The sequence below is a fragment of the Mustelus asterias genome, chromosome 21 (assembly GCF_964213995.1).
Source record: "Mustelus asterias chromosome 21, sMusAst1.hap1.1, whole genome shotgun sequence".
Lineage (NCBI taxonomy): Eukaryota > Metazoa > Chordata > Chondrichthyes > Carcharhiniformes > Triakidae > Mustelus > Mustelus asterias.
The window spans coordinates 37,887,688-37,908,871 of record NC_135821.1 but is presented as its reverse complement, the minus strand read 5'-3'; the positions used below and the strand labels follow the sequence as shown (position 1 = coordinate 37,908,871).

Genomic DNA, 21,184 nt, shown 5'->3' with positions numbered 1-21,184 from the left:
CATGAAAAATATGCACTGGAAGAGGTGATTGAGTTCAGCTTTGGTGCTTCTTTGCTGCCACGGTCCAGGTCCTCATGGCCTGAGCGGCTGTGGAGGTTACCAGAGTGCCACTTGCTTCAGAATAAATAAATGCAGAGTTCCTTGGGGAAACCTGTAAATGTGATATTGACATGTTCTCAAACACCGAATGATTTGGGTTCCGACAACCGCTCCTCTGAACGGTGATAAGAATTGAGCTGTGCTCTTTTTAATTTCTCTCCTTTCCATTACTGAGAAGGAGACGGTGGCCTAGTGATAATATCACTGGACTAGTAATCCAGAAGCCCTGGCTTTTGTTTTGAGGACACGGTTTCAAATCCCACCATGGATTCTGTTGGGATTTAAATCCAATTCATAAAAAAATCTGGAATTAGAAGTTAGTCTATTTTACGATGGTCGTAAAAATCCATCTGGTTCAATCATGTTCCATAGAGAAGGAAATCTGCCGCCCTTACCCAGTCTGGCCTACATGTGACCTCAGACCCACAGCAATACTCACTCCCCACTGAAATGGCCGAGTAAACCCCACATTCGAGGGCAATTAGGGAAGGGCAACAAACACTGGCCACGCCAGGGATGCCTAAATCCCATGAAAGGATGATGGCCTGCCCTGTTTTACTTAACTAAAAGGTTTAAGAGAATCTAACTAAAATTGTCAAACGTGATGACAGGTCTGAAAGGACAAATGTACAGAACGTTTAAATGCATGATTGTAGGTGGGCAAAAAAACTGCATGTGAGATTCTGGATTTTATTTAAAAGATATAAAAATGTGATAAATCTACAGGAAATGCAGAACTATTGAAAAGATGCACTCCTCAATGTCTTTTACAGTGGAAAAGCTAGGACTAGTCACTAGAAAAAAATCAAATGTTTTAAGAGAATGACTAAGATTATTCCTGTTGGACGCTGACTCTGTAACCAGGCACAGATTTGGGATTGGAAGCATGAAAGCTGAGATCAGACTATTTCTTTTCTACATAAAGGGGTAATTAGTTGTTTGAGAGCGAGAAAATATTTAGAGGGCCTGGGGGGAAGAGAGGAACAATGGGATCAGAACAAGTAGCTTCAGTGCAGAGCTGGCATAGACACAATGATTGGCTATGTCGCGTGGTGAATTTGTGATTCATATCTGGGAGAAAATTTGTTGAAGTTGCTTCGCTAAGAATCAGTGAGGAACTTATTTGCTTTTTATGTTAGTACTTCAGTGTCTTAATTGCATTTGATTGGAAAACGGACATTAAAATGTAAAGAAGTACTGCTGTGAATAATTATTTCAATTCTGACTCTTGCCCCCGCCACCCTTTTAGATTCTCACACTTGAAGATAGAGGTGAGAGAATGGAAACTCAGGAAGAAAGACAAGGAAAGATGCTGTTGCATACAGAATACTCACTTCTGTCCTTGCTTCCCAATCAAGATGGAGTGGTGCATCACCACGGTCTCTTTCAGGTAACTATGTTAAAGCACAGTGCATGTTTATTCTCACTGTCCTCATTACTCAAAAACATTCTTTTCATAGTAGTGTCTGTTACCTTATTTCCTGCAAATTATTTCTCTCATTAAACTTGTATTTATTTCACAAAGCTCACCATGGGTATCAAATATTTAAAGCTAAACCTGTAAATTTAATCTGTCAGGAGGACAACATTTAATCTGGGTTGGTCACTGAAATAATGAAGGGCACACATCCTTATGGACCTAATCAAGGATTCTTCCCACTTGGACAATTCTTGGGGCATGCAAGTATTCAGCCTGCCGTTCGGAGAGAGCCTCAGAGCAGCTGCAGTTGATTTGAATTTTCTTCTCCCTCCTTGGTTTCTGCTTGGCACTTGGAAACACTCGCATAAACATGAGCCGGTATAAGGTAGTGCTGGCAACAAGGCTGCATCAAAAACCTACTTCAAAAATCAAATGTTTGCAGCTTTGTGCTGCTTTAATGTCTTCATTTAACCACAGATAGCAAAGGTACTCTAATCCAGTTGTGAACAATACAGTAAGAGTCCAATTTATGCAACTTGGGGATCTGAAATTAATTCTGATTGATTTATGGCTCCTTTATAAGTTGTGAAAACCAGTGTGTTTCAGATCAATGTGGGAGGGGAATGGGTATTTTAAAGTAGCATTTATTGCCAAGAGACAATATTAATAAATGTGTTCAGCAAATTCGATGCATTCTGGAGAATTTGAGCAAATTGTGGTGTTTGTAACAAGTTGCCAAATATGATGCTATTTTATGTTCACAGATGTTATCAAGATGCTCTAAAACATGGGTTGTGCTCATAAACTGCAGTGTACATGTTGCCTCAAAAGATGTTCTGATTCTCAATGTCTACTCTCCTTCAGGATAGGGCTGTAGTAGAGGAGTTTGAATCCAGCAAGCTTGTACGGCGGATGAAGAAAAGGATCTGTTTAGTTCTGGACTGCCTCTGTGCCCACGACTTTAGTGACAAAACTGCAGATCTCATCAATCTACAACATTATGTCATCAAAGAGAAGAGGCTCAGTGAGCGTGAAACGATTGCAATATTCTATGATGTGGTACGGGTAGTGGAAGCTTTGCATAAGGTGAAAGGATTTTGTGTTTAATTATCTTTTACTTAAGATTGGGCTGATGGGCATGCAACAAATTCTATTTAGGCTTGAATAAATGTAGATGAAAGCCGCCTCTCCCTTGCCCCTGTAGTGTGTGTCAGCGCCAACCTAAGAAAATAAGGTCCATTGGGAGGATGCACTGCAAGCTCCTGTGAATTTAAAGGATTAATTCCATTAAAATCACAGAACCTAGAATACCTGTGATTTGAAAACACGAAGCACTGGAGTCTGTCTCAGCGCTCAGTTAGATTATTGTTGATCAGTGCTTTGACCTTGATCCATATCTCTCAATCCCCATAACTAGTTTTCAATTAGATCATACCTGTACTAGACCAGTTCACCCTACCTAGTTTCCAACTGCATTCTGAACTTCCTTGATATACTTCCTTCAATGTATGGCTGAGGAGATCATTCACCGTCTTATTTTCTTTTGAAGAGACATTGATTATTTTTTAATATGTGCAGTGGGTATTCAAAGGGGGAGCAAACACTTGTAACTAAGACCATATCTGAAGGCATATTGTGTTTAATCTGCCTATACTTCCCTTAGTTGTCAATTTGTTTTTCCCTCTTTTACCAATGCAAGAGGATCAGCAGCATTGATGTAAACCTATCCACAAATAACTCAAACAGTGCTATTGTGTACTGTGAACTTATCTGCTGATCTACCCGTTACTTCTTTATGAAGGTCATGGGGGTAGGAATTCCTTTGGTTATGTGTAGTAACATGATAAATATGTTGTTGCAGATGCCGAGTTTAGAAATCATCTATGTTCTATAGAGTGAACTCTATTGGACCAGCCTGACATAAGATCAAAAATGATCCCGCCTTGTCCTTATCTGTAATTCGCGATGCAGCTAGCGAAACCTGGTCTTTGAAATTATTTTTGATGCTGTCTAGTTTGAGATAAACCAAACCTCTGGCACGCCGTAACCTTTCATAAATTAGTTTTTATTTCAACTTCACTGACTGCCTTGGAAAGGCTGCTTAATTAAAAAATCTATCTTTCCTCCCCCTCTGCAGAAGAACATTGTGCACAGGGACCTGAAGCTGGGGAACATGGTGCTAAATAAAAGGTAACTTGAAACTGATTAACTGTTAGTTACTGAATCTGTTTTGTTAATACTTGGTTCATCGAGTTGAGGGATGTGAGTGCAGGGGGAGTGGAGCACTTGGTGTGGCCGCTCATTGTAAGTATCAATCACTCCCAGACCTGATGTAGCTCAGTGAGTTCTAAACTCCCCATACTGCACTTGTATTCCTTGACTCAAAGCTCTGAAGAGTACCTGTCTCTCGCACCACTGATTTTTTTTTCTTTTCTCACATCAGCCACCTGTGAGTGATTGCCAGTTGCTAGATAAAGATATTTTTGTGTTGTGGCCCCGCTAGTATTTGGGCTGAGGCTACTTAAAAGTCCATCTCCCAGAGGGCTGGTAACGAGCAGTAGACAGAAGGAGACTTTTATCCTGTGAGGCTGAGCTGGGTGTGAACCCAGATGCAAAAATGAAATCCCAGTGTCAAACGCAATTCATTAACCTAACCTTGTTGCTCTTTTACTTATTAGAGCTGTTTCTGCAAAGCAGCCAGTTGCAACCGGTTTGGCTTGAGTCAGCCAGGCGGCATTAGTAAGTCACCACTTGGCAACATAATGAGTCTTGATATTTGTGCTGTAAATATTGAACTTGGAAACACCAATTCATGCGACCATTCCGTGTGTTGATGTATGTAACTGAAGAAATTCATAGGTTGCAAAGGAAATCCTGGAAATCTACAATAATAGTTTCAAATACTGGTCAGTGGCTGCCTGAAAGGAAACTAACATTTTTATTATTTCATTTAAAACATCTGTTTCTATGTTTAGTCTTGTGTTCTCACTTCCTACTCGATTCCCTCATAAAATCCCTACAGTGCAGGAGGAGGCCATTCAGCCCATCCAGACTTCATCAACAAGAATCCCACCTAGATCCTATCCCTGTAACCCCACACATTTACCCTGTTAATCCCCCTGACGCTAAGGGGCAATTTAGCATGGCCAGTCCACCTAACCTACACATCTTTGGAGTGTGGGAGGAAACTGGAGCACTGGAAGGAAACCCACGCAACACGGGGAAAATGTGCAAATTCCACGCTCTGACCCAAGGTTGAAATTGAACCCAGGTCCCTGGAGCTGTGAGGCAGCAGTGCCTACCCACTGTGCCATCGTGCCGCACAGAAAGCTATGCATATGTTCTCACCAGAGGGGAAAGATTGTAATGAATGGTATTCTCTGCTAGTTGCTTGTGTGTGTCAGCAACTTAACCAAAAGGGCCTCTTCAGCTCAACAAATATGAATGACTTTATTCTTGTATCGGGATTGATGTTTGATTTGCCCTGGCACCATAATCCCTTTCCTCTTGATGCCCTTTTCTTACCATCTCCATATCCAAAATCTGTTTGGCTGGAACGTGGATGCAAAAAAAAACTGTAGTCAACAACATTGCATTGCTTGCTAAACCCTTGAAAAGTGCAGTTTAATTGCAGTCTTCAAGCCTCATCAATTCAAGTTGGAAATACCTGAACGTTAACAGAAAAGCTCATGACCATTGTACCTTCAGCACTGCACAATTCAGAATCTCAAATCTTAATTTGCTGACACTTTTGAAAAGATTGAAAACAAGTTGTTGCACTTGGGTTGCATTTAAAATCGCTGTACTGGTGAAGTTTTGATAACTTGGAGTGATAACCTCATAGAATTCATCAAGGAGCAGATGTTTTGTAGTTGGTGCTAACTAGTGTACCAATGTTGATTGATATACTTTTAAAAATTTGCTCATGGGATGTGGGCGTCGCTGGCTAGGCCAATGTTTATTGCCCATCACTAATTATTCTTGAGAAAGTGATGGTGAGCTGCCTTTTTGAATCACTGCAGTCCATGTGGTGTCGGTACACTCACGGTGCTGGTAGGGAGGGAGTTCCAGGATTTGGATCCAATGACAGTGAAGGAACAGCAAAATAGTTCCAAATCGGAATGGTGTCTGACCTGGCTGGGGAACCTTCTGGTGATGGTGTTTCCATACATTACTGCCCTTGTCCTTCTAGATGGTAGGGGTCACGGGTTTGGAAGGCGCTGCCAAAGGAACAATGGTGAATTGCTGTACCATATCTTGTAAATGTTACACCCTGCGCGTCAGTGGTGGAGGAAGTGAATGTCAAAAGTGTTGGATGGAGTGCCAATCAAATGAACTGCTTTTTCTTGAATGGTGTTGACCTTCTTGAATGTTGTTGGAGCTGCACTCATCCAGGCAATTGGACAGTATGCCATCAAACACCTGACTTGTGTGTTATGGACAAACCTTGGGGAGTCAGGAGGTGAGTTACTTTCCGCAGAATTCTGAGTTTCTGACCTGCTGTTGTAACTACGTTATTTATATGGCTAGTCCAGTTCAGTTGATGGCCAATTATAATCTCCAGGCTGTTGATAGTGGGGGTTTCAGCAATGGTAATGCCATTGAATGCCAAGCAATGATGGTTAGATTTTCTCCAATTGGAGATGGTCATTGCCTGGTACTTGTGTGGTGTGGATGTTACTTGCCACTTACCAACCCAAGCCTGAATATTGTCCAGGTCTTGCTGCATATGGACACAGCTACTTCAGTGCTTGAGGAATTCTGAATGGTGTTGAAATTGTGCAACCATCAGAGAATGTCCCCACTTCTGACCTTGTGGTGAAGGGGAGGTCATTGATGAAGCGCTGAAGATGCTTGTGCCTCGGACCTGCCCTTAAGAAATTCCTGCACCAATGTCCAGGGACTGAGAAGATTGACTTCCAACAACCATGTCCATCATCTTTTGCTATCTGTGCAAGTTACTCTGTGCTGTGCTCTCCAATCCTGTATGCAAGTTTGCCTCCCACTTGGTTTCCCTCCCTGTTCTTTATATATGTACACACCTTCTGTAAATCTTTCATTCCAAGGAAAACCAGCCTCGTGGCTAAAATTAAAGAACTCTTTGTGGGTTTTTAAATCTATAAATGTCCTGCCTTTGAAAAACCACAGTATTACTGCCCACAATAGGTTGCATAATGGAGGCTAATTCTGCTGTACTATTCTGATGTTTGAGGGACTCTCCACTTACTGAGCATGCACTCAACAGTTTTGAAGAATGTCAGTAGGTCATGAGAGTTTCTATCAAAGCATGAAGAGAATAGCTTCTAGTCTTCTGTAGAATCCGCCCTCACCACCATAATCATTTGGATTAACAAGTAGAAGGAATATTCCTGTTTGTAAGGCTTTGCAATTTAAATGAGCCATTTGCATGTTGTAATGCAGCACATCCTTGCCTGCAGCCAGTATTTTATAGGCTATTTCTTGTGCAGAAGAAAATCAGAACTCAGCCTGCTGGGAAGTCGCTCTAATACTACAATAGTATGTGGTGTTACTGTTGGACTTGTATTGTTTAGTGTGATTGCACCACCTAAAGCTTTTAGACATAGCTTTATAGAGGGACTGCGATTACGATTTGTGAGCCATCTCTGGACAATGTTGATATCGTACTTGTCCAAACAGTATCCGCTCATTTCTTGAGGTGTTGATTTTCATTTGCTCCAAGTACCAAAAATTGTTGTAAAAGTCTTTCCTGTTCAAATAATTTTCCCATTTTTTTCATCCTTTTTTACACCTGATATACCTACCGTATGTGTATCCTTTACAGATGGAGGTAGTGAACAAGAGCACGGTAGCACAGTGGTTAGCACTGCTGCTTCACAGCTCCAGGGTCCCGGGTTCGATTCCCGGCTCGGGTCACTGTCTGTGGAGTTTGCACATTCTCCTCGTGTCTGCGTGGGTTTCCTCCGGGTGCTCCGGTTTCCTCCCACAGTCCAAAGATGTGCGGGTTAGGTTGATTGGCCAGGTTAAAAAAATTGCCCCTTAAGAGTCCTGGGATGTGTAGGTTAGAGGGATTAGCGGGTAAAATATGTGGGGGTAGGCCCTGGGTGGGATTGTGGTCGGTGCAGACTCGATGGGCCGAATGGCCTCCTTCAGCACTGTAGGGTTTCTATGATTTCTATGATGATATGCAAGAGAGCTTTGCCATTGTTTTCAGAAGTAGTCCACCAGATTAATACACCGTTTTGATTTAGTTCGGTATTGCTCACACCTGATTCTAGGATATCTACTGCTGGCAAGTCATTTTGCTCTTTAAGCACAAGCAATTTGTGTTTTTAAATAAAAATAACTTAATTGGTTCTGGTATCAGAAATTCTGGGCGACTACTGTGACAGCAGGGGCAGGGCCGGGAAATGCGGCCATTCAAAACACCATTGACTTTGGCGGGACTGGAAGATCCCAGTGGTGGAAGGGCTGTAAACTTCTGCGCTTTGTATGTACACATTGTAACACTGCACCAGCTGCTCAATTCCATAATTGTAGTTTGTCTCTTAAACCATCCTTTTGACCAGGATTTAAATCTGATCTTTTGCTGATCTTCATCAGTCTCCATTGCAGAGAAACTATCCTGCACCGCGCTGAATTGCTGTTTGTTTCTATGCCAGACGGGGGGGGGAAAGAAAAGATGAAACAAGCAAAAGTAACCTTGGTATTTAATTGCACGTGATAAGACTTGCAGTTAATGACTGTTGGAAAATGTTCAGGTTTTATTATTTTCCTTTGTGTTGGTATAGCCGTGAAGCCTGCCTTAAGATCACCAGCCAGCTTGGAGACAGCAAGCTGAAATCAACCAGGTTCAGCTTGAGACTGAAAGTGTCCTGTATAAGACATATGCAAGTTCCCGAGTCAGACTGGGCGATGCTTTTTCCTCCTTGCCTGCTCAACCATGGGATGGACAGATGTTTTCAACTTGCAAGTTTTGCCGTTCCATCGGCGACCAGACCTTTTGAAGCTGGCTGAAAGAGACTATGGGCCAGAAATTTTAACCATTTTTTTTATATGGCTGAAACTGTCATCTGAACTACTGTTCAAGGATGGCACGGTGGTTAACACTGCTGCCTCACAATGCTGGGGAACCCAGGTTCAATTCCCAGCTTGGGTCACTGTCTGTGTGGAGTTTGCACATTCTCCCCATGTCTGCGTGGGTTTCCTCCGGGTGCTCCGGTTTCCTTCCACAGTCCAAATATGTGCGAGTTAGGTGGATTGGCCATGTGAAATTGCCCCTTGCCCTAGGGTAGGGTAAATGCACAGGGTTATGGGGATAGGGCCTGGGCGGGATTGTTTTTGGTGCGGACTCGATGGGCCGAATAGCCTCTTTCTGCACTGTAGGATTCTATGATTCTACTGTACTTTTGGTGGCTTAGGAATGCTGCTTAATTGGTTGCCCTGATTGTTCACTTGGCATCTGGTGATCAGCAGGAAGGAATGCTTGGATCCAGAACAGTTGAGTGTTTACATGGAACGTTGATACTTTTTATTGTGAAATTCTTTGTTTTTGAAATTAAGTGACCTTGTTTTGTGCTATCTTATATTTTAAGCACCATATCAGTTCCATTTTCATAAATATTGAATCTGACTCTGTTTCTTTTCACAATACGGGATTAGTAAATTCCTCAGTTTTAGTTAGCAGTGAACTGCATAGTGCTGTTACACACAATCTAACTTACAGGGAAAAGGGAAATGATGTCTATCTACAATGGTTAAAACCAGCGTACACTGTGACATGATTTTTTTTAAACTTGGGGTGGTTTGATACCAATCATTTCAATTTAACCAAGTGGTTAAAATTTTTGTAATCTTTATAAGAACTATATGACAGCAATAATAATGAAGAAAAATTACTCACTGCATCTGACTTTTGTTCCTCATTGACGTGCATGTCTTGCTCCGTGGTTCAGCATTGTAGTTCACCATACATTGAGTCTATGTGGTAAGATACGGTTGGGAAAGACAGGGAAAGGAAGCTCAGTAGTTGAAGGGTTAAAGTTCTTGCTACTGTGCAAAGGGAGAGGCTCTCGGAGCCCTTCACTACAAGCAAACAATAGTCATTTGCCAGAGGAACCATGGCTTGGGTGACTCATCCAGTTCAAATTGTGCTGACGCAAGAGAAGGCTTGCTCATATTTATAACCCTGGATAATGCAGCACAGGGAGCAATTAAAGCAGCAAGTGTCTTACCGTGCGTGCGCGTGTGCGTGCGCGTGCGTGTGTGCCTTCTATTTGTTGCCTACTGCCACCTCCCATGTTTGCTTGTAAACTTTTAGATGCTGGGAAAAGCGTACTGTGCTCCAAATGTTCCTGCTTCTAAAGTGATACAAGGATGCGAGTCTGGCTTGCTTCAATAGTTTGCATTTTGTTTAAGCTGTTGGCAAATTGTAGGCAATAGTGAAATATTGATATGTACTTTTTAAAAAATCACATCAGCAATTTGACAGTCTGTCTTACCTTGTGTGATAAGACAGTGCATGATTGAAAAGCTTTTGTGTTGCATACCTTTTGTATATCATGGTTCACTCTCACGATGTTTGTCTATAGCTTGTTTCTCCTGTGGTGTTAAGTGTCGCTTTCATTTTGAAAAGTTGCTCCAGATATGTGTGGAGTGAAAGCAATTCTAAATGTTCTGGCTACGTGGGGGTTTTGAATGCTGTTGAAGCTAGTCAGTGTAGCAGTTGTTTCTATTTAAGTTTCTCATACCACAATATCATGTATTGCAAGATAGGTATTTGCTTCCTATGATTTTTAAGGTGGAAATTCCATCATGATGTATTCATGCCCATAACCAATAAAAATAATCACTGCTTCAGAAGAACTGTCTCCACTATGCCAATGTGATATTTTCTTTTCCTTTAACCAGATATCCAGGAGTCCTTTGAGAGAGACTGCAAAATGCTGGGCATCCTGGGGTTGAGCTCCAATCACGATATAAATAAATAACAAACATGCCCTCTTTGGGAAGCCTCTTTTTCTCCTCCCTCCCCCCTCCCCGCAAACTCACCTCAAGCCACAGTCAGCTGTTAGGTGACTTAGTTCTACGTGCATCAACAGTCTGATGGTGTCTTGTATCTTTTCTTCATGTGAGAGCCAGATGTTGAGTATTTGCAGGCATCTTAAGTGTGTGGGTTAGCATAGCCAAACTGGCTCTTGTTACTAACACTCAGTCTTTCTAATGGGAGTGGTTATCAGTGGACGAATAATCCAGCGAAAGTGAATTCCAAGACCCACTAGGGCAGATTGAGAATTTTAATTCAGGCTTTTAAAAAAATTGCTGTTGTCGAAATAATGTTTAAAAACCCAACTGATTGACTCATGTGTGAAGGAGGAAGGAAACCTTTTTACCTTGCTTGGTCTGGCTAATATGTGATCACAGTCCCACGTCAATTACTCTTAATTTTCCTCACAAATAGCCTATCTTGCCACTCAATTGTATCAAAACTGTTAGCATTTTCTTGAGGAAACTAGGGATGGGCAATACATGTTAGCTTGACCAGTTGAAGTCTAGATTCCAATAATGAATTGGGGATGGGGGAAGAAACTCTGTGTAATACACTGGTGCTCGAGTGAGTGGGGTCTCTGAAGCAGATTATGCAAAAGTTGCCTAATATGTCCGGCTCATTGTGATACCACATTAACTTTCTCCTGTGGAGGAACGCCAGAAGCGTCTCCCCCTTTTAAAGTTAGGAGTATGTGAGGGTGAATTGGTTCCTATTACAAGTACTTGAACAGGTTAGTCGTTGCTTTTCAGGGTGGGATCTTAGCGTGTGTTAGCGTGTCCCTTAGACAGGAGATACGGAGTAAAAAAGTGCCTCAATTCATCTCGAGTAGGACTTTGAAAGAGATTTTGGAATGCATTCAAGAGCAGGTTCCAGAAATACAAATGTCCAATGGTTAATTGCCTAGCTCCCTCAGTGATGTGCTTTTATTCTGAGTGTTTCTATTGTCATCACAGCATGTTTGTGCTTTAGTTCATTGGGTGAGCCCATGAGCTGGAAGCTTCCAGAGCCTTGTCTTGTAATATTTCAAAGCATTTTGAACAAAATAGTGCCTTTTGGCACCTTTTGATTCTACTGAGATTTTCTGGATTTTCCTTAAGCACTGCTTTTACTAGTGGATACATTGCAAGGAGAGATCCCACTTCAATGTTGTTTAAGGATGTGGCCTGGAGGGGGAATAAGACAGTCAGTGTATCTGGAGATATACATGCATTGGACTCTTCACTTTCTTAGGATGTCAGCGGAGGGAGGGAGTGGTTAAGGCAGTGGAAGAGGTGAGAATTGCAGAAAAACATTTGTCGTAATTTCATAATCTCACAGATTCCAAATTTTCAGACCTTCAAGTTTAAACAAACAATCTAAAAGTAACTCTGAATATACCTGTAGAAGGAGGGTATTTCAGAGAAAATAGACACAACATAATTTGTGATCTTATTGGCCATTCATCATTAGGAATCATTATTAATGTTTGCACGCTGCTGGAGTTTTTTTACCGTATCTGAACAAATGCAGTGTAATATGCTACATTTGATCTATGAATGCACCAAGTATCTAATCTTTCAGTTTATTACTAAAGAACAAATCTGACCTTGGGGAAGCTTTTAACCCCTAGGCCCTAAAGACTCCTGTTAGGGGATGTAAAAGTAAAGAGGAAAACGCTTGCTGTGCAGGTTGGGTGGATTGGCCATTGTAAATGCATGGGGTAATGGTGATGGGGTAGAGGGGAAGGCCTGGGTGTGATACTCCTTTGGGGAATCAGTGCAGACTCAATGGGCCAATATTCTACATAGACCTTTCTTAACCAATGCACAACCCAAAATGGTTTACAGCCAGTCAGATAATTTTGACGTCTATTCGCTGTTCTAATACAAGAAACATGGCCAATTTGTGCATAGCAAGCTCCCACAAATAGCAATATGATAGTTATCAGATAACCTGTCTCTGATATTGATTGAGGGATGAATATTGGCCAAGACACAGGGAATAATTCTGTTTCTCTTCGAAGTAGTGTGTGATCTTTACATCCACCCGAGAGGGTAGACATGACATTCCAAAAGACAGCCCTCTGCCAGTGCAGCATTCCTTCACTGCTGTGCTGTTGTGTTGGCTTTGATTTTTGTGCTCAGTCCCTGGAGTGGGACTTGAACCCACAACCTTGTCGTTCTGAGTAGCAGCAGGACTATAGTACCTTACCTATGTGCCCATTCTTTATGCATGAGCCAGACAGTGAGATATTAGCAGGAGTGTTAAGTGTTGGGGGTTGTTGTAGCCAAGCTGGCTTCTGTCATGAGCACCCGGACTTTTAAGTAGGCGCACTTATTTATTGGGCCAAAAATCCAGAGAACACGAGTTTAAATCCCATTTGACAATTTAAGTCACGTTTAGCAAGCATGTTGCATTCTTGCCTTACGCTTGGCACATGGACTAATTCTGCCAACCCCACTGGTTGAAGCATGCTACCTCAGCATTGACCAGTGATCAAACCTTGTGTGCATAGTCCAGGTTAAATGTAAGCGTACTCGTGCACCACAGCAATGTTTCTGTTTTCTTTGAAAACCTGCACATAAATCAGGGATAGCCTGGTGACTGGAAAATGTGGCATTGCTTATGTGGAGTGATGTCATTCCAATTGCAGTTCCTTTTTCATTCCTTCCTGCTTGAACTTCTCCCCTTTCCCCACCCCCAAACTGAAATCATTGATCTGTTGATCTAAAGTTAGAATTTCTCATTTTAGAAATCTCGTGTCTGTCACTTATATCACAGTGTCTATATATAATACCTTTTGGATTCAGGCACACCAAGCCTTGAATGAATTGCATTAAGGTTCATTTTAGAATTTCTAGGCTGTGCACTTGTAACTCTGGCTGAGCACAGCTCGAGTGTTTTGGAGTTGGATTTGTCCTGGTTGACTTATGTGCCTCAAATGTTAAATATGTGTCACAAATTACTGTGGTTGTATGAATTGTGACTTAAACTGTTCAAGTAGACTCACCCTTTCTACATGTAGCCTCTCTCCAAAAAGAGAACCATTGGTTAGAAAGGCTTTCAGTGTGTAGGTGATACAAGGATGCAGCAGTTTCTGGTTGAAACCTGTCTTTCTGTTCTTTTATCCTGTACAGCTCCCTTGCACTTTGATAAATGATCAGAGGTGACCCTATGGTGCAGATAACCCGGTGCCAATGAAACCTACTCAGGTTTCTTTGAGGCTAGTCACAATTAGTTGCAAAAGTAAATATCTGCTGGACTTTCCATTGGGTCTTCCACTTCAACTGATGATTCAGCCAACCTGTAGGGAACAATACCACACTGCCAGAAGGATGTGGAGGCTTTGGAGAGGGTACAGAAAAGATTTACTAGGATGTTGCCTGGTATGGAGGGCATTAGCTATGAAGAGAGGTTGGAGAAACTTGGTTTGTTCTCACTGGAACGACGGAGGTTGAGGGGCTACCTGATACAAGTCTGCAAGATTGAGAGGCATGGACAGAGTGGATAGTTAGAAGCTTTTTCCCAGGGTGGAAGAGTCAAAAAGAGGGGGCACAGCTTTAAGGTACGAGGGGCAAGGTTTGAAGGAGATGTACGAGGCAGATTTTTTAGAGGGTGGTGGGTGTCTGGAACACGTTGCCGGGGGAGGTAGTGGAAGCGGATACGGTGTGACTTTTAAGGGGTGTCTTGACAAATACATGAACAGGATGGGAATAGAGGGATATAGTCCTCAGAAGGGTAGGGGGTTTTGGTTAAGTCGGGGAGCATGGTCGGTGCAGGCTTGGAGGGCCGGAGGGCCTGTTCCTGTGCTGTAATTTTCGTTGTTCTAATAATGCATTATTTTGCTGCAAGGAGAACATAAATAGGTGGGGTTGTGGAGATTTCCCCCCACCCTGAGTATTGTTGACTATAGCTTCCTTCTATTCTGCAGTGATCCATCCTTTCACTGGTTAGGTTCTGTCATCAAATGCGTATTTAATGAAATCTCTTGCATATGTGTTTATCATTTCCCTAATCTATACCAGAGTCATGTTTGGAAATACAAATTTAGCTTCAGGCCGTTGGTCTATACTTGGTGCTAGTTGTTTTTGTGGTAGGGCATTGCTGACAGGTGAGTCATACATTTGTTTAATTGCAGCCATCTGTGGTTTCAGTTGCTCAGTGCTGTGTACCTGTTCCAGACTCTCTAAGCAATGCTACAGCAGAAGTGTTTTAACTAAATCAAAATTACCTTGTACCAGCACACGCGAGTTATTCAGTGATACATCTTTACTCCTGGCCGACTGAATGCATTTTGCGACCTAGCAGAGTGAATTTTCCTCTTCACCTTCCTTCTAAATTGGAATTCAAGGACTGCAGATTTCTTTCTTTCACATTCTGGAAAGGAAAGTCCAGCTTCAGAATTGTCTTAATCTGATCAGTCACGCCACAGTGTAAAAATAAATGGAATATATATTTTAATTTAAATGCAAAGAGAAGGTCATTATCTCTGCATTCTTCAAAATTTCACAGCATTCCTTGTCTCCGAGAAGCATCTGAAATTCCCCTCTTGAAGATTAATTCGGTCCCTTGATTTTTTTTTCAGGCTTAGTAATTGACTTTCTGCAGAGAACACCCTCATGACAAGGGACCGTAGAAACTGTGTACGTGTTGTTGTTTGGGAGTGTGCACTTTTGGCAATGTGCTGGAAAAACTTCACTTTTGAAAGGGCAAACTGACTTAACATTTCAGATGCGCAGACCCTTTGTCAAGAATCTCCTAAAAGTTCACACATGAAATGGTGAACCATTCTTTCAGCTGGGAAGGCAAGTGAGAAGGATTAGAAGGCCTGGCGATGGCCATTCTTAACTTGTGTTCTCATTCTGAGAATAAGAGGAGAAGGACCGCACACATGTCCTTGTATTTCTTGCAGAATTGTGATAAATGAACTTTTTCTTCAGGATTGTTACAAGAAAGCAGCTCCCTCCGCTAAAATCAAATTGCATCAAAAATTGTTGCAGGCGGTTCAACTAAGGGTGAGCTGTCCTTTTCTAGACCGTGGGCATATTTTGTTGATCTTGATTTGATCAGGTGGTTCAGGCAAACATCTATCTGTAGCTAATAATCTGGTCAATGTGCTTAGAATTGAGTATTTGTATTTGAGAAGCCAAACGATGGAAATAATTAAAAGTCCTCATTTCCTGAAGGCACTGACTCATTCTAGGGTACAGATTTCTGGGTGTTGCCTGCACTTTAATGGAAGACTGCCAGTCTTCTCAATAACCACAACATTGGATTCCCTCCTCCTTCAAGACTGCTGTAATTCAATTCCCAATGTCTCCCTTAGTGCTACGATCCGAGGAAGTATCATTGCCATCTAATTCTGTGGTCCTATCTTCAGTTTTTTTAGCTTAGTTTTGGTCCTATTCACAGCATTGGAAGCACCCTTGGAACCAATAGGTTATTAATCCTCCTTGTGCTCCTCAGCCAGCGTTAATTGGAGTGTGCTGCTTTGCTTTCTGTCATCGCTTCTCCTTTGCGATGTGACCTACACATGGTTTCACTCTGTTTGCCCTGGCTATTGGTTGTAGTGGCCCCATTTCCATAAGAACATAAGGACATAAGAAATAGGAGCAGGAGTAGGCCATCTAACCCCTCGAGCCTGCCCCCCCATTCAATAAGGTCATGGCTGATCTGAAGTGGATCAGTTCCACTTACCCGCCTGATCCCCATAACCCCTTATTCCCTTACCAATCAGGAATCCATCTATCCGTGATTTAAACATATTCAACGAGGTAGCCTCCACCACTTCAGTGGGCAGAGAATTCCAGAGATTCACCACCCTCTGAGAGAAGAAGTTCCTCCTCAACTCTGTCCTAAACTGACCCCCCTTTATTTTGAGGCTGTGCCCTCTAGTTCTAGCTTCCTTTCTAAGTGGAAAGAATCTCTCCACCTCTACCCTATCCAGCCCCTTCATTATCTTATAGGTCTCTATAAGATCCCCCCTCAGCCTTCTAAATTCCAATGAGTACAAACCCAATCTGCTCAGTCTCTCCTCATAATCAACACCCCTCATCTCTGGTATCAACCTGGTGAACCTTCTCTGCACTCCCTCCAAGGCCAGTATATCCTTCCGCAAATAAGGGGACCAATACTGCACACAGTATTCCAGCTGCGGCGTCACCAATGCCCTGTACAGATGCAGCAAGACATCTCTGCTTTTATATTCTATCCCCCTTGCGATATAGGCCAACATCCCATTTGCCTTCTTGATCACCTGTTGCACCTGCAGACTGGGCTTTTGCGTCTCATGCACAAGGACCCCCAGATCCCTCTGCACAGCAGCATGTTGTAATTTCTTTCCATTTAGATAATCCAATTTGCTATTATTTCTTCCAAAGTGAATAACCTCGCATTTGTTAACGTTATACTCCATCTACCAGATCCTCGCCCACTCACTCAGCCTGTCCAAATCTCTCTGCAGACCTTCTACGCCCTCCACACGATTCACTTTTCCACTTATCTTTGTGTCGTCTGCAAACTTTGTTACCCTACACTCAGTCCCTTCCTCCAGATCGTCTATATAAATGGTAAATAGTTGAGGCCCCAGTACCGATCCCTGCGGCACGCCACTAGTTACCATCCGCCAACCAGAAAAGCATCCATTTATTCCAACTCTTTGCTTCCTGTCGGATAGCCAATCCCCAATCCACGCTAACACCCTACCCCCAACTCCGTGTGACCCAATCTTCTTCAGCAACCTTTTGTGAGGCACCTTATCAAACGCCTTTTGGAAATCCAAAAACACCGCATCCACCGGTTCCCCTCCGTCAACCGCACTAGTCACATCTTCATAAAAATCCAACAAGTTCGTCAAGCACGACTTTCCCCTCATGAATCCATGCTACGTCTGCTTAATCGAACCATTCTTATCCAGATAGCCTGCTATTTCTTCTTTAATGATGGATTCCAGCATTTTTCCAACTACAGACGTTAGGCTAACCGGCCTGTAGTTACCCGCCTTTTGTCTATTTCCTTTTTTAAATAGCGGCGTAACATTAGCCGTTTTCCAATCCGCCGGCACTACCCCAGAATCCAACGAATTTTGATAAATAACCACTAATGCATCCGCTATTACCTCTGACATTTCTTTCAGTACCCTGAGATGCATTCCATCCGGGCCTGGGGACTTGTCCACCTTCAGTACCGTTAGTCTACCAAGCACTGCCTCCCTGGTAACATTAATTGTATTGAGTACCCCTCCTCCTACCAACCCTCTATCGTTAGTATTCGGTAAACTATTTGTGTCTTCCACCGTGAAGACCGACACAAAAAACTTATTTAAAGTTTCAGCCATTTCCTCATTTCCCACTATTAAATCCCCCCTCTCATCAAAGAACAATACAGCACAGGAACAGGCCCTTCGGCCCTCCAAGCCCGCGCCGCCCCCTGGTCCAAAGTAGACCATTCTTTTGTATCCCTCCATTCCCACTCCGTTCATATGGCTGTCTAGATAAGTCTTAAACGTTCCCAGTGTGTCCGCCTCCACCACCTTGCCTGGCAGCGCATTCCAGGCCCCCACCATCCTCTGTGTAAAATATGTCCGCCTGATATCTGTGTCATCCTCCAAGGGTCCAACATTCACTCTTGCCACTCTATTCCTTTTTGTATATTTGTAAAAGCTTTCATTGTAAAAATACTATCATTTTTTATATTTAGAGCTAGCCTAGCTTCATAACCTATCTTTCCTTTATCACTTTTTTAGTCGTTCTTTGTTGTCCCTTAAAGTTTTCCCAATCTTCCGATTCTCCACTATTTTTGGCCACTCTGTACGCATCGGTCTTTAATTTAATACTCTCCTTAATTTTCTTCGTTATCCACGGCTGGTTATCCCTTTTCTTACAGCCCTCCTTTATCACCGGAATATATTGTTGCTGAGTACTGAAAAGGATCTCCTTAAAAATCCTCCACTGTTCCTCAGCTGTCCTACCTACCAGTCTGCTCTCCCAGTCCACCGTAGCCAATTCAGCCCTCACCCTATCGTACTTCCCTCCGTTCAAACAGAGGACAGTGGTATGGGACCCTACTTTCTCCCCTTCCATTTGTATCAGAAATTCGACCATATTGTGATCACTTGACCCAAGAGGGTCCTTCACAAGAACATCCTTAATTCTACCTACCTCGTTACACATTACCAGATCTAAGATAATTCGTTCCCTCGTCGGTTCTGTAACATACTGTTCAAGGTAACTATCCCGACAGCATTCTAAGAACTCTTCCTCCATCCCACCCCTTCCAACTTGAGTCAGCCAATCAATATGCAGGTTGAAGTCCCCCATGATTATTGCCGTTCCCTTTTTGCACGCATCCATTATTTGCTTGTTTATAGCCCTCCCCACCTCAACATTATTATTTGGGGGCCTATAGACCACGCCTACTAGTGTCTTTCTCTCCCTACTATTCCTTATCTCTACCCATAACGATTCCACGTTTTGTTCCTTAGAGCCTATGTCATCCCTCACTCCTACCCTGATATTATCTTTTATTGATGTGGAGATGCCGGCGTTGGACTGGGGTAAACACAGTAAGAAGTTTAACAACACCAGGTTAAAGTCCAACAGGTTTATTTGGTAGCAAAAGCCACACAAGCTTTCGGAGCTCTTAGCCCCTTCTTCAGGTGAATGGGAAAGGATGTCCCGAGGCTTGGTACATTGGGGAAACTATGCAGACGCTGCAACAACGGATGAATGAACACCGCTCGACAATCACCAGGCAAGACTGTTCTCTTCCTGTTGGGGAGCACTTCAGCGGTCACGGGCATTCGGCCTCTGATATTCGGGTAAGCGTTCTCCAAGGCGGCCTTCGCGACACACGACAGCGCAGAGTCGCTGAGCAGAAACTGATAGCCAAGTTCCGCACACACGAGGACGGCCTCAACCGGGATATTGGGTTCATGTCACACTATTTGTAACTCCCACAGTTGCGTGGATCTGCAGAGTTTCACTGGCTGTCTTGTCTGGAGACAATACACATCTTTTTAGCCTGTCTTGATGCTCTCTCCACTCACATTGTTTCGTTTCTTAAAGACTTGATTAGTTGTAAGTATTTGCATTCCAACCATTATTCATGTAATTTGAGTCTGTGTCTTTATAAGCTCTGTTTGTGAACAGAATTCCCACTCACCTGAAGAAGGGGCTAAGAGCTCCGAAAGCTTGTGTGGCTTTTGCTACCAAATAAACCTGTTGGACTTTAACCTGGTGTTGTTAAACTTCTTATTATCTTTTATTAACAGAGCTACCCCACCACCTTTTCCTTCCTGTCTCTTCTTCCTAAATGCCTGATACCCCTGGATATTCATCTCCCAGTCCTGGTCTCCCTGCAGCCACGTTTCTGTAATGGCCACTAGATCATACCCATTTGTGCTGATTTGCACCATCAACTCATTAACTTTGTTCCGAATGCTTCTTGCATTCAGGCAAAGTGTCTTTATTCCAGCTTTTATCTGGACCCGATTTGATGAAACGCTATCAACCTCTCCCTCACCCTCTACTCCTTTAACTACTTGAATGCCCTCATTCACTTGCACTCGCTCCCTCTCCTCTACCATTGATTTCATAATTCCTCTTACCTCTGCACCCTCGCTCCCATAAATTAGTTTAAAGCCCAATCTACAGCCCTAGTGATACGATTCGCTAGGTCTCTGGTCCCAGCACGGTTCAAACGGAGACCATCCCATCTATACAGGTCCCATCTGCCCAAATACTGGTGCCAATGCCCCATGAATTCGAACCCATTCCTCCCACACCAATCCTTGAGCCACGCATTCGTCTCCTTAATCCTATTAACCCTGCGCCAATTTGTGCGTGGCTCAGGTAGTAATCCAGAGATTACTAATTCCAGCCTTCTCGGTCATTATTGTGGCTTTTCTCCAACCTTCTCATTTATTTGCTGCCCCTCGGCCACTGCTTGTTTGAAACTTGGGTGTGGATAACAGAATATCGGCACCGTGACTTCTTCCCTGCTGTTTCCTCAGGCTGTGCTTATTCTTGTTCTTTTTGAGCTGAATTTCAAACTCCATAATCTATCCATCACTAAGATCATCTGTTTCTACCGTAGTTTCAGCTGTTTCCATGTGTATCTTACTGCTGTTGGTAACCTTTATTTGTCAATGCCGTTGCCATTTCCAGGCTTTGTAGCTTCTACAAACTCGACACCAACCAGACAGACTCTTAGCAAATCCAATACTCAACTCACTTATGCCCCACCATTACTCCTGTACTAAATTTTACTTGCCCACCTTTTTCCTCATTCGTTTCCTGTTCTGTATCGACTGATGTCAGGATCGTCTACTAGTTTAGGAATTCATTTTGGCTTTGCTTTACACTCCATCTGGATGTTAAGCCACAAGGACGGCACAGTGGTTAGCACTGCTGCCTCAAAGTGCCAAGGACCCAGGTTCAATTCTGGCCTTGGGTAACTGCATGCAGTTTGCACGTTCTCCGTGTCTGCGTGGGTCGTCTCTGGGTGCTCCGGTTTCCTCCCACACTCCAAAGATTTGCAGGTTAGGTTGATTGGCCGTGCTAAATTAACCCTTGTGTCAGGGGGGTTAGGAGGGTAAATATGTGGGGTTACTGGGTGGGATTGTTGTCAGTGCAGGCTTGATGGGCCGAATGGCCGCC

At 43.0% G+C, this 21,184-nt stretch overlaps 1 protein-coding gene across 3 annotated transcripts in view; it reads left to right on the top strand.

Moving 5' to 3' along the window:
* stk40 (serine/threonine kinase 40) overlaps positions 1–21,184 on the top strand; it is a 79,529-nt gene that overhangs the window by 31,096 nt on the left and 27,249 nt on the right. For all 3 annotated transcript variants that reach the window (XM_078237762.1, XM_078237760.1, XM_078237761.1), the window contains exons 4-6: positions 1,349–1,489; positions 2,384–2,605; positions 3,657–3,709. In XM_078237762.1, coding sequence (XP_078093888.1) covers positions 1,349–1,489; positions 2,384–2,605; positions 3,657–3,709 — 416 coding nt within the window. The remainder of the gene's footprint in view (positions 1–1,348; positions 1,490–2,383; positions 2,606–3,656; positions 3,710–21,184) is intronic.